The sequence below is a fragment of the Gymnodraco acuticeps genome, unplaced genomic scaffold (assembly GCF_902827175.1).
Source record: "Gymnodraco acuticeps unplaced genomic scaffold, fGymAcu1.1, whole genome shotgun sequence".
Taxonomy (NCBI): Eukaryota; Metazoa; Chordata; class Actinopteri; order Perciformes; family Bathydraconidae; genus Gymnodraco; species Gymnodraco acuticeps.
In genome coordinates this window covers 325,986-336,357 of record NW_022989786.1, presented here as the reverse complement: position 1 = coordinate 336,357, position 10,372 = coordinate 325,986, and the positions used below count along the sequence as shown (strand labels likewise).

At 43.3% G+C, this 10,372-nt stretch overlaps 1 protein-coding gene across 1 annotated transcript; it reads left to right on the top strand.

Moving 5' to 3' along the window:
- Positions 1-1,977: 1,977 nt before the first annotated feature.
- On the top strand, positions 1,978-7,518 carry hoxb1a (homeobox B1a). Its single transcript, XM_034221679.1, has 2 exons — positions 1,978-3,305; positions 5,007-7,518. The coding sequence occupies exons 1-2, from the start codon at positions 2,564-2,566 to the stop codon at positions 5,342-5,344; spliced, it is 1,080 nt and encodes a 359-aa protein (XP_034077570.1). The 5' UTR covers positions 1,978-2,563; the 3' UTR covers positions 5,345-7,518.
- Positions 7,519-10,372: the final 2,854 nt, after the last annotated feature.

Here is a 10,372-nt window from a genome sequence, read left to right as displayed (position 1 = left end):
GAAAGGTAAATGTTTTTAGCGTTATTAGCAGGGTTATACTTGAAGTAAAGACGGATATACACTGAACAAAAATATAAACGCAACACTTTTGTTTTTGCTCCCATTTTTCATGAGATGAACTCAAAGATCTAAAACATTTTCTATATACACAAAATAACCATTTCTCTCAAATATTGTTCACAAATCTGAAAAAATCTGTGATAGTGAGCACTTCTCCTTTGCCGAGATAATCCATCCCACCTCACAGGTGTGGCATATCAAGATGCTGATTAGACAGCATGATTATTGCACAGGTGTGCCTTAGGCTGGCCACAATAAAAGGCCACTCTGAAATGTGCAGTTTTGCTTTATTGGGGGGGGTCTGGGGGGGTCCGAAAACCAGTCAGTATCTGGTGTGAGGGGTAGGATTAGGGGTAGGGTTAGGGTTAGGGTTAGGGTAATGTTGTGAATCTAGTGGCCCATGGTGGTGGTGGGGTTATGGTATGGGCAGGCGTATGTTATGGACGACGAACACAGGCCACTCGATTCACAACATTACCCTAACCCTACCCCTAACCCTAATCCTACCCCTCACACGAGATACTGACTGGTTTTCGGACCCCCCCAGACCCCCCCAATATAGCAAAACTGCACGTTTCAGAGTGGCCTTTTATTGTGGCCAGCCTAAGGCACACCTGTGCAATAATCATGCTGTCTAATCAGCATCTTGATATGCCACACCTGTGAGGTGGGATGGATTATCTCGGCAAAGGAGAAGTGCTCACTATCACAGATTTTTTCAGATTTGTGAACAATATTTGAGAGAAATGGTTATTTTGTGTATATAGAAAATGTTTTAGATCTTTGAGTTCATCTCATGAAAAATGGGAGCAAAAACAAAAGTGTTGCGTTTATATGTTTGTTCAGTGTATATTGATGCACATGCTTACACATTTTAAAACTTCACTTCTTACAGCTTTTATTGTTGGTATAGGCTACTGCCTGAATATGCTTAATGAAAGGCAGGTTTTCAATAAAATCTCTACACAAAGGACACATTTCTAACCAAATATCTTGGTTTCTTCTTTTCTAAGGTTACATAATACAATGAATTAAAGACCAGCTTATTGATGTCTATTTAACCTTTTTTAATATCACGGTAATCCAAAAGCAACAGAGAAACATTGTGTTCCTCTGATATTATACTTTGATTGCATTGTAAACAATGCCAACCCTGGTGATAGCATTGTTAGTGTGTTTCACCTAAGAAATAGACAGCCAGCAGTAACGATATTAAACTCTCTTAAAGAAGTATTGCACCTGTGTGTGGTGGGTAACCAGCAACCGAGCTGATTGTGCTGCTGCAGGGAGGAAAAGCGTATAAACCTAAGGAGCAGATTGTACAGTAGGGTGGTCCTTAAAATAAAAATGTACCTCTCACGAAGGACAACCCTATTGTAAAGTAGTGGGTTTTATTGCTGCAGGAGTTACGATTAGCAGCAGCAGCTTGCATTCTGGGATATTCTGGGTGAGGAGGTCTGGAAGCAGCAGGCCAGCTCTCCGCTCCTCTTTTCTTCTGAGCCTCTCTCTGTGCTCTGACAGACCGGGCTCAGATCAGATTGATGGGCCGGTTTGATTGAAGTCTCTTTGTCGCGCTGATGTCACGGCCAGTGATGGATGAGGCGCGTGCGTCGATCCAAATGCGCGCAAACTCCACTCCTGAACCCAAATGTCCCCCTCCCTACACACACAACACACACACACACACACACACACACACACACACACACACACACACACACACACACACACACACACACACACACACACACACACACACACACACACACACACACACACACACACACACACACACACACACACACACACACACACACACACACACACAAATACACGGTGGTTCCCCCTCTCATGCGACCGGCTGACCAACTTCTATCTCCCGGTCACCATAGGCGACGTGACTTAAATCCACGTGACCCACGGAAGAGGTAAGAAAATAAGTGGCTCTGAGAAAAAGAGAAAAGGAGAGAGGAAATAGTTACGGAAAAGAAGGGAGAGAAGAGAAACAGAGACAGAATTGATATGCGCGGAGCGTGACCTGTGTATAGGTGACTCGCGGCTCTCTGTCTTCTCGCGGTGCTTCCCTCTGTCACTCAGGATCCTTTGGAGAGCTCAGGTTGAGCTGCTGACAGAAAGGCCTTCTGTTGACGCACACGAACACACACACACCGCGGCGGAGCACATTACTCATGTGTTTCTGCTCGGGGACGCGCAGATCCCACTCTCTTTCCTCCATGTTGGAAGATTCTGACTTTTTATTTTTTATTTGATATCACTTTGCTTATTTAGAACATTTGTAGATTTGATATTCTTCTTATACTTTTACAAAATATTTTATTTTTGTTTGGACAGATCTAGTCTTGTGAATAACCGGGTTACACATCTCCAAATTGACTCTTGGAAAAACGTTTTTATGGAATCTTTAGACTTTTGATATATATTTTCTATTCAATTTCTGCTAACTTTGCGGATAATTTTAAACTTAATTCCGCCTCTGGTCTGCATGGACAACATGAACTCGTTTGTGGAATACTCCATCTGTAACATACCGGGGCCCGGCGCTTATTCTGCGCCTAAACCCGGATACCACCACCATCCTCTGGATCAGGGCTTCCCGGTGACCTCTGGCTCCTTCCATACGGGACCCAGCAGCTCTCCAGCTCTCGTTAACGGGACCAGAAGCGAAACAGGCGCCGGTGCAGCGGGTTACACCGGGGATGGGCGTCTGTACGGGGGCTCTGGAGGTGGAGGAGAGCATCCACAGCAACATCACGAACATCAGCAGACACACAACGGCTACCACCACCATCACCTTCAGACGCAAAGCGGGACTGTGTATAATAACGGGACCGGGGGCAGCACCGGGGTTTACGCGAGCCAGGCGTGCGCCACGGATTACACAAACGCGATAGGCCTCCCCAACACGGTACATTCCCAGTACTTCATGGATGAGTCAGCGGCCTCCACCTACTATCATCAATCAACATACCCGAGCTCGGCCCCCAGCTACGGGGCCCTGGCCGGGGTCTACTGCGGGCCTCAGGGCGCTCTGGCCGGGTCTCAGTACCCGCAGCAGCTCGGCGGGGGTCTGGACGCTGCGGGCTTCCTGGGCCTTCCACACGGAGGAGGTTATGGAGAGCTGCCGGTGTCACAGGACCGTGGGAAGGGGGAGGAGGAGGGCCAGCAGGCCGGGCAGGGGCAGACCTTCGACTGGATGAAGGTGAAGAGGAACCCCCCGAAAACAGGTAAGAAGAGGCGGATTCTATGGTGAAATGTGGTCCGTTGTGGTGCCTTTAGAGTATTAGCAGCATTATAAAGGGCCTCGGCCTGCAGATTACATGTCTCATAATCATTTGAAAGGTTTCCCCTGAGAAGCAATGGCTGTCATTGCAAGAGCTGCAGCAAAATGACCTAAAATAAGCTTTTATAAAACATGCGTAATAATTTTTGAAACGCTGTGGCGAGGTGCGAAATAAAACCCGGCCTATTATAAATACAATGTGACATGAAATGTAAAGTACAGTAGTTGTGTTCATTGATTATTTTGTAACAATACGAACGAAAGAGGTTAGCTTCCTCTAACATATCATATACATGATGTTACAATGTTAATAATATAGGCCTAGACACACGCGTTTGTTCCCCTGCAGGCCTCAGTTGTGATGTGTGTGTGTTCACAGATGGCTTTTCTGATGTAAATGTTACTTTCCGTTTGTTCTTTCCTTTGTATATTTCACTTGTCAAGTCTCAATTCGTTTCACTGTAAACAGACTGATATTTGTGACAAAAGAACAAAATATGTTTGTTACTGTCCTATCCACCCATGTTTCATGTGGAACATCAACACAGGTCCAATCCAGGTCACGTTTCATTATGATTACGCATTGGTTTTACAAGTTAAACGACAATACAATAACTGCTTTATGTCATAGGAGTTGTAGATTACATTTTTAAATGATGCTAACACCAATTGTCAGCGTAATCCTTTCGAGTGACAGAGTAAAGTTTAGCGCACATAATTACATAATACATGTTAAAAAAGATAACGTAGCCTATAACAAAAATATACTTTTCACAAGTTATTTTCTGCTTGGTCAACATTGGGTAAAAAGGTTACAATTTTCAAAATAAAATTAAACTTGGCCCCTTGTAGTTTAAAAGTAAAATAAATTAAATCGCGTTTATGTTAGAGACTTGTTCAGTCCTGTCTCCGGAAAGAGAGCAGGTCTGTGTCCTACTCTCTCTAATGGGTATATCAGACGTGTTACTTCACCCCTGTTATCTTTGACCCCCCCCCCCCCCCCCCCCCACACACACACAGAGAGAGAAACACAGACAGTCGGACCCCCACCCCTCTTTGTATTTGGTTCATACAGAACTTAAGCTGCATTTTCTCTGTAATGTCTACTTTCACCTGAAGTTCATGGTTGAACTCACTAACCACACAGGCCTCACACTCTGGATTTAAATAGCTTGATTAGCATTTCCGCTAACATTATAAATAGTAGGCTATTATAACCTAAGACATTAAAACAGTAGTTTCCAAAAGACATATTTAATTTAAACTGGGTAGACTTTTTGTTCTTTAATAATAATAGTTGCCTAATAACAATAACATTAGTAATAATAATAATAATAATAATAGTAGTAATAACAATACGCATTTTATGTAAAGCATATTTTCAAATCATTAAATACACACAGAAAATGCAAATAACCAAAAACCATCAATGTAACACATTATAGAGTTAAGCAGACAGAAAGTAGCTAAAAATCAAATGAAATCAATATTTAACAAGTAGGTAATTTAAAATTGATTATAAAGACAGTTCTCAGCCTTGATTTCCTTGTTCCAAAGTTATTCTATCAGTTCAAAAACACATTTCTAACCGCTTTTCTCTCCTCCTCTGTCTCTCTCTCTCTGTCTCTCCCTCTCCTCCACCCAGTCAAAGTGTCGGACTTCGGCCTCGCGGGCGTGCACAACAACGCCATGCGCACGAACTTCAGCACGCGGCAGCTGACGGAGCTGGAGAAGGAGTTTCACTTCAGCAAGTACCTGACGCGGGCGCGGCGCGTGGAGATCGCCGCCACGCTCGAGCTCAACGAGACGCAGGTGAAGATCTGGTTCCAGAACCGGCGCATGAAGCAGAAAAAGCGTGAGCGCGAGGGCGCCTCATCCACAGCGCGCTCCTCTGGTACCGACAGCGGTCTCAAGGAGCTGGAGGACACCGACAACTCCTCCGCGTCCACATCTCCAGGCGCGTCGCCGAGCTCGGAGACGTAGTTGGTGCAGCGACTTGACTTGTTCTGCAGAACTGTCACTCAGGTGTTGTGGGACAAAGATGGCCGTTTTGTTGTTCTGTTTAGTTTATTTAACAAATTATTTTGAATTGCCACTCACATGGCAGCAACAACAATGCACATCAAGGGTGACACAAGAAAGAAGAAGAAGAATAGTGGCCTGAGTCCGGCCCCCATGTAGTTTGGGGTTCGGTGCTTTGCTCCAGAAGGGTAATTGGCCCCCCTCCAGCTGCCAGTCCACACCTCATATATTTTATTCTCGGGGACTTGACAGGACGTATTTCAGAGGTGGTCCCTGGTGTAACGAGATTATGTACTGCACTATGAAATGCATTCCATGTTAGCCCACTTGATGTACTCCAGATTTCAGGTTTAAAAACACCAGCAGCTAAACTTCTGCATTCAAAGGTTGAGATCCAGTAAATTGCCCTGAAATTCAGAGGCTAAAGAGGCTGATCGACAGGGGCAGTGATCTCATATACTGTCGCGGGTCGGATTTGAACCCTGAGTCTGTAACAGGGAACCAAGCCCAAATATAGGTTTCCGTTAGCTCAACCAGGTGAGCTACAGTGGCACACGTTTTCAAAGTATTTTTGATCATCTACCTGGAATATTCGTTCAGACTCTGCAAGTTCTTCCTAACCAAACCAAAAGCACAACCGTACATGGAACCATATTTGGCATGCTGTGGTGCTGAAACCAACCTGTTGTAGGTACTTTAAGTGTTTCCCTGAGCTGGAGTCTGGGCCTTAGATTGCATCCAAATATAAGTCTGAACGGTTGCAAGATAAAAGCTAATACTTATAGTACACTTTCTTTCTGTCGATTCTCAACATTCTCAGAACTCTAAAAATCTAAAAGAGAAACAATTGAAGAAGAAAATTGGTTCAACTGAACACACAGTATGCCCACACTAAGACCACGCTGTATCCTTTGGTGTGCTTAACTTTGTGGTACATTTTCTATTTAAAAGACGGAAGCCAAAATGTTGGCAACCACGGCCTTATGGTGCTTTGGTGCTGGATCCTTCTGACAGCATGGATCAAACAGGATTAATCAGAAACCCATGCCACATTCAGAGCCTGAAAATGTGTTGTCAGGGACCAGATTCCTGAGTTTAGAGATATTTTTTGGAGAGATTGCCTCCCAAATGGGGGAGTTAGAAACTATTTTTAGCTATGGATGAACACTGTGAACAGGGATTTGATGATGATGATGGGATCCACTTTATCTTTATTGGATTTACAGGGTATTGGGTTATTCAGGGTGGACATAAGTATGCTGGTATTTAGGTTTTATCTCAGTAAAAGCCTTCATGATTGATGTAATTGGAGGGAAACTCGGGGATATTGTGTTGACATGAATATTCAACACAGAAAACTGTGAATTTGTGAATTAAAATATGATACCAGCCAAGCCTATAACTAAAAGAGCCTTATGATCAGGAATACAGGAAGCCTCTGATGGCAACACACGTTTGTCTTATCTCTTTGTAGCTATATTTTATACTTTTGAAACCTTAAATATTTTTTTGTTATTGTTTAAGTGGCGATTGCACTATGTGACAACAGGGTACATTTTTAGACAAATTCCCCCCAAAAGAAAACATAAACTTGAATATTATTGTTTTTTCTGTTCTGACCGACAAAAAGGCTGATTTACACGATTGTGTCAAATTTGAGAAGTGTGTGTGTGAGTGTGTATGGAGGGGGGGGGCATGTTTACAGAAAACTACTGAAAATATGCTCAATAATGCTGACATGCTCGTCAGAAACGTTTCCTTGCTCAATGGAAAATGCAGGAAATTACATGAAAACATGTTTGCCCTATCTCATGAGAATAAATTATTGGATGCAGTTGATGTGATTGATTATGAATCATGGGAGAAATGTGGAGGGGGTGCTTTCCCTTCTTCTTTTGTTATTGCTGAAGGTCATGATGCCTTAAATCTGACAAAGTAACTCGGAACACAATGTCTTACTTGTGTAATATGAAATCTCTGGGACTGTTATTTTTCATAAAGTTTTAAAATGAGAGCTGACTGACTGAGTTTTATCAGTTTTTCTGCCTTAGTGACGCTCTAATCATGTTCTGATTGTCTTTTTCTACTATAAGCTACCTCATTAAAGACTCTTCTGTCACTCCATTGCACTTGCATTGCACTTTTGATGATGTACTTCTTATACTGATCATTGTATGATACTAAGGCCCAGGAGACGAAAACGAACCGAGGTCGATATCAAAAAAGTCTTCCGTCAACACGGAATCGGCATAAGTTACGTGTCCGTCCACACGAGACCGCTCGACTAGTGGATTGTAAACGGGGGGAGCCTCGCTGCGGGGAAACTCTACAGATGGCCAGTCCGCCCCTGATAAATGTCTATGCACACGTAATTATTCATTATAATTTAAAAAAAAATTGAGAATGTTTTAAAAGAAAAAAAGGGTTAGGGTTACATTTTTGATTTGTAATCATCTCGCGACCCCCCCTCGGGGAACCCCTGTGGTAGAGGAGCTGTAGAGTTTGCACTAACATCTCTAGCATGGTCAGTAGCGTCTGGATCACGAACGCAACCCTGTGATCCGCCATTGTTGTTGTTGTTGTTGGCGAAACGCATCAGCAATGACGCGGGTGACGCAGGGGCGAGCAGCAGAGGTTGGGAGAGGCGGGGCTATGAACGTTTAGGACGTACACACGGTGCCGTGCCGCAAGCGTTACGTTACCAGACCTTCCCACTTTGGGATGCGTCATCGTTTTAGGGCTCTGTTTCCACGGTTCCGTTACGGCCTCGTGTGGACGTAGCAGATAACACCTGTTTCGTCTCCGTGTGGACGGGGCCTAATAAGACATGACTGAGGTTTCTTGCAATATCTCCAACATATCAAGCATTTGAAAGCCGTTCTACTTTACAAACAACTCAAATCTTTGGCCTGTTCAGAGGAACCAATCCTTTTAGTGACATATAAAGTCCCAACATGCATGCCTTCTGCTATACAAAGCATTAATTAGTTCACCCAAAAGCATGGAAATGAGGAAAAACTCCTAGAAAGCATTTACTAGGAATACTATTCAGAATCAGATTATTTTATTTATCATATTGGGAATTGCCAATCTAAAGTTGTTTTGTTGCCATAGAGCTCCATGGTTCTACACTGTTACACTAGGTAACATGTTCCTTTATTAGCCTACTGTGAACACACCCACACACACTGTAGCCCCAAAAGTGGATTATTCTGCTGCTGAAAACACTCCCCATTTATGCACAATTGTCTTCTGTTTGTGTGATACTAGAGTTTAAACTGGTGCAGTGACCACATCTTTTTTAAGACCGACCCTGAAGTTAGCATGGCAAAGACTCCCTTGACTAAAAGCAAGGGGATAGCAAAAATATGTAAAATTGAAAACAAACACTTTTTGTATCAGCAGGATAATCTGGCTATAAACAAACTACAGCATGGTCACATGACTTCACATCAGCTAAGCTAAAGGCGGCTAAAGTTCAGCGTGATAACGTTTAGTAGTTTATTTAGTCTTGGTAGAAACCAAAGCTTTTATGTTGCAAATGTATTATCTTTTCAATTTACACACGGCATCTATTGCACGTCTGTCCGTCCTGGGAGAGGGATCCCTCCTCTGTTGCTCTCCCTGAGGTTTCTCCCATTTTTCCCTTAAACTGTGGGTTTTCTCCGGAAGTTTTTCCTTGTACGATGTGAGGGTCTAAGGACAGAGGGTGTCGTATTGTCATACTGATATTTTGTACAAACTGTAAAGTCCACTGAGACAAATGTAACATTTGTGATATTGGGCTATATAAATAAACATTGATTGATTGATTATGACTCATAGCTTCAGACATTCACCCAAAACATTTCTTCAGACCTTATTTCTGGGATCTAGACAAAAACACATTCAAAACACCCCTGAAATTGAAATGAGGATACAGGAAGTGGTAACTCATTTCTGGGTTTTAGCACTCATTCCTGCACCACTCTATCAAGAGGTAGATTTCAACTCTTTATGTTCTCTCTCCAAAAATAATGAAAAGACTTGAAAGGTGACACATCACATTTGCAGAAGAGTGATAGGAGTAAGCTTTAACCTCCAAGAAATTTGCACAACTTTCCTGCAAGAAGTGGAAGTAGGAATAGAAAGTGGAAGTGATTAAAGGAAAATAATCGTCCTTCTCATGAATTAAAGAGACACAACATTTGACACAACACGGCCTGTGGAGAACTTCATGCATTTCAATAGCAGTGAGGCCTCTCACATCCACATGACTGCATGGCCTCTGGGTGACCCACTCAAAACACACACACACACACACACACACACACACACACACACACACACACACACACACACACACACACACACACACAACACACACACACACACACACACACACACACACACACACACACACACACACACACACACACACACACACACACACACACACACACACACACACACATGCAGGGCTACAGTGAGGAATGTAGCGGGGGTTTCCGGGTGTCTCCGTGACCCGTTGACCTTTTGAGAGCCTTTGGGACATCTAAACACGTAAACACACTCCTCCTCCTCCTCCTCCTCCTCCCCATATTCATCTCCCTCTTCTGGTTCTGGAGCCTGGGTGGCAAGCTCAGTCATCACCTCATCACACACACTGGACAGCACCCTCCCTCAGATCCCCTACACACACCAGTTGTTTTCTCATTGTGTCTTGCCTGCAGTTAGCTCTTCTCCACATTTACTGGTATCCCAACTAGCAAGAAGAGTTCAGATGCCACATACTATCCACCTCTCCACATAAAGGACACTGCTTCTTGCGTTGGCACTGGACCTTGGCAATAGAAGGCATTCATGATTTGTGGAATTGGCCCATACTACCGTAAATAGGAATACTCTGCTGGAATTAAATAAATCTGCTATATCCTTTAAAACATATGCTAAAATGTAGTCTCTGCAATCATCTGTTTCTGTTTCTTCATGTCTTTAACACAAAAACAA

Excerpts from the sequence above, each read along its gene's own strand:
- hoxb1a (XM_034221679.1), top strand. The coding sequence starts at position 2,564 with ATGGACAACATGAACTCGTTTGTGGAATACTCCATCTGTAACATACCG. Across the intron at positions 3,306-5,006 it reads GAGGAACCCCCCGAAAACAG|TCAAAGTGTCGGACTTCGGC; the intron begins GTAAGAAGAGGC and ends TCCTCCACCCAG.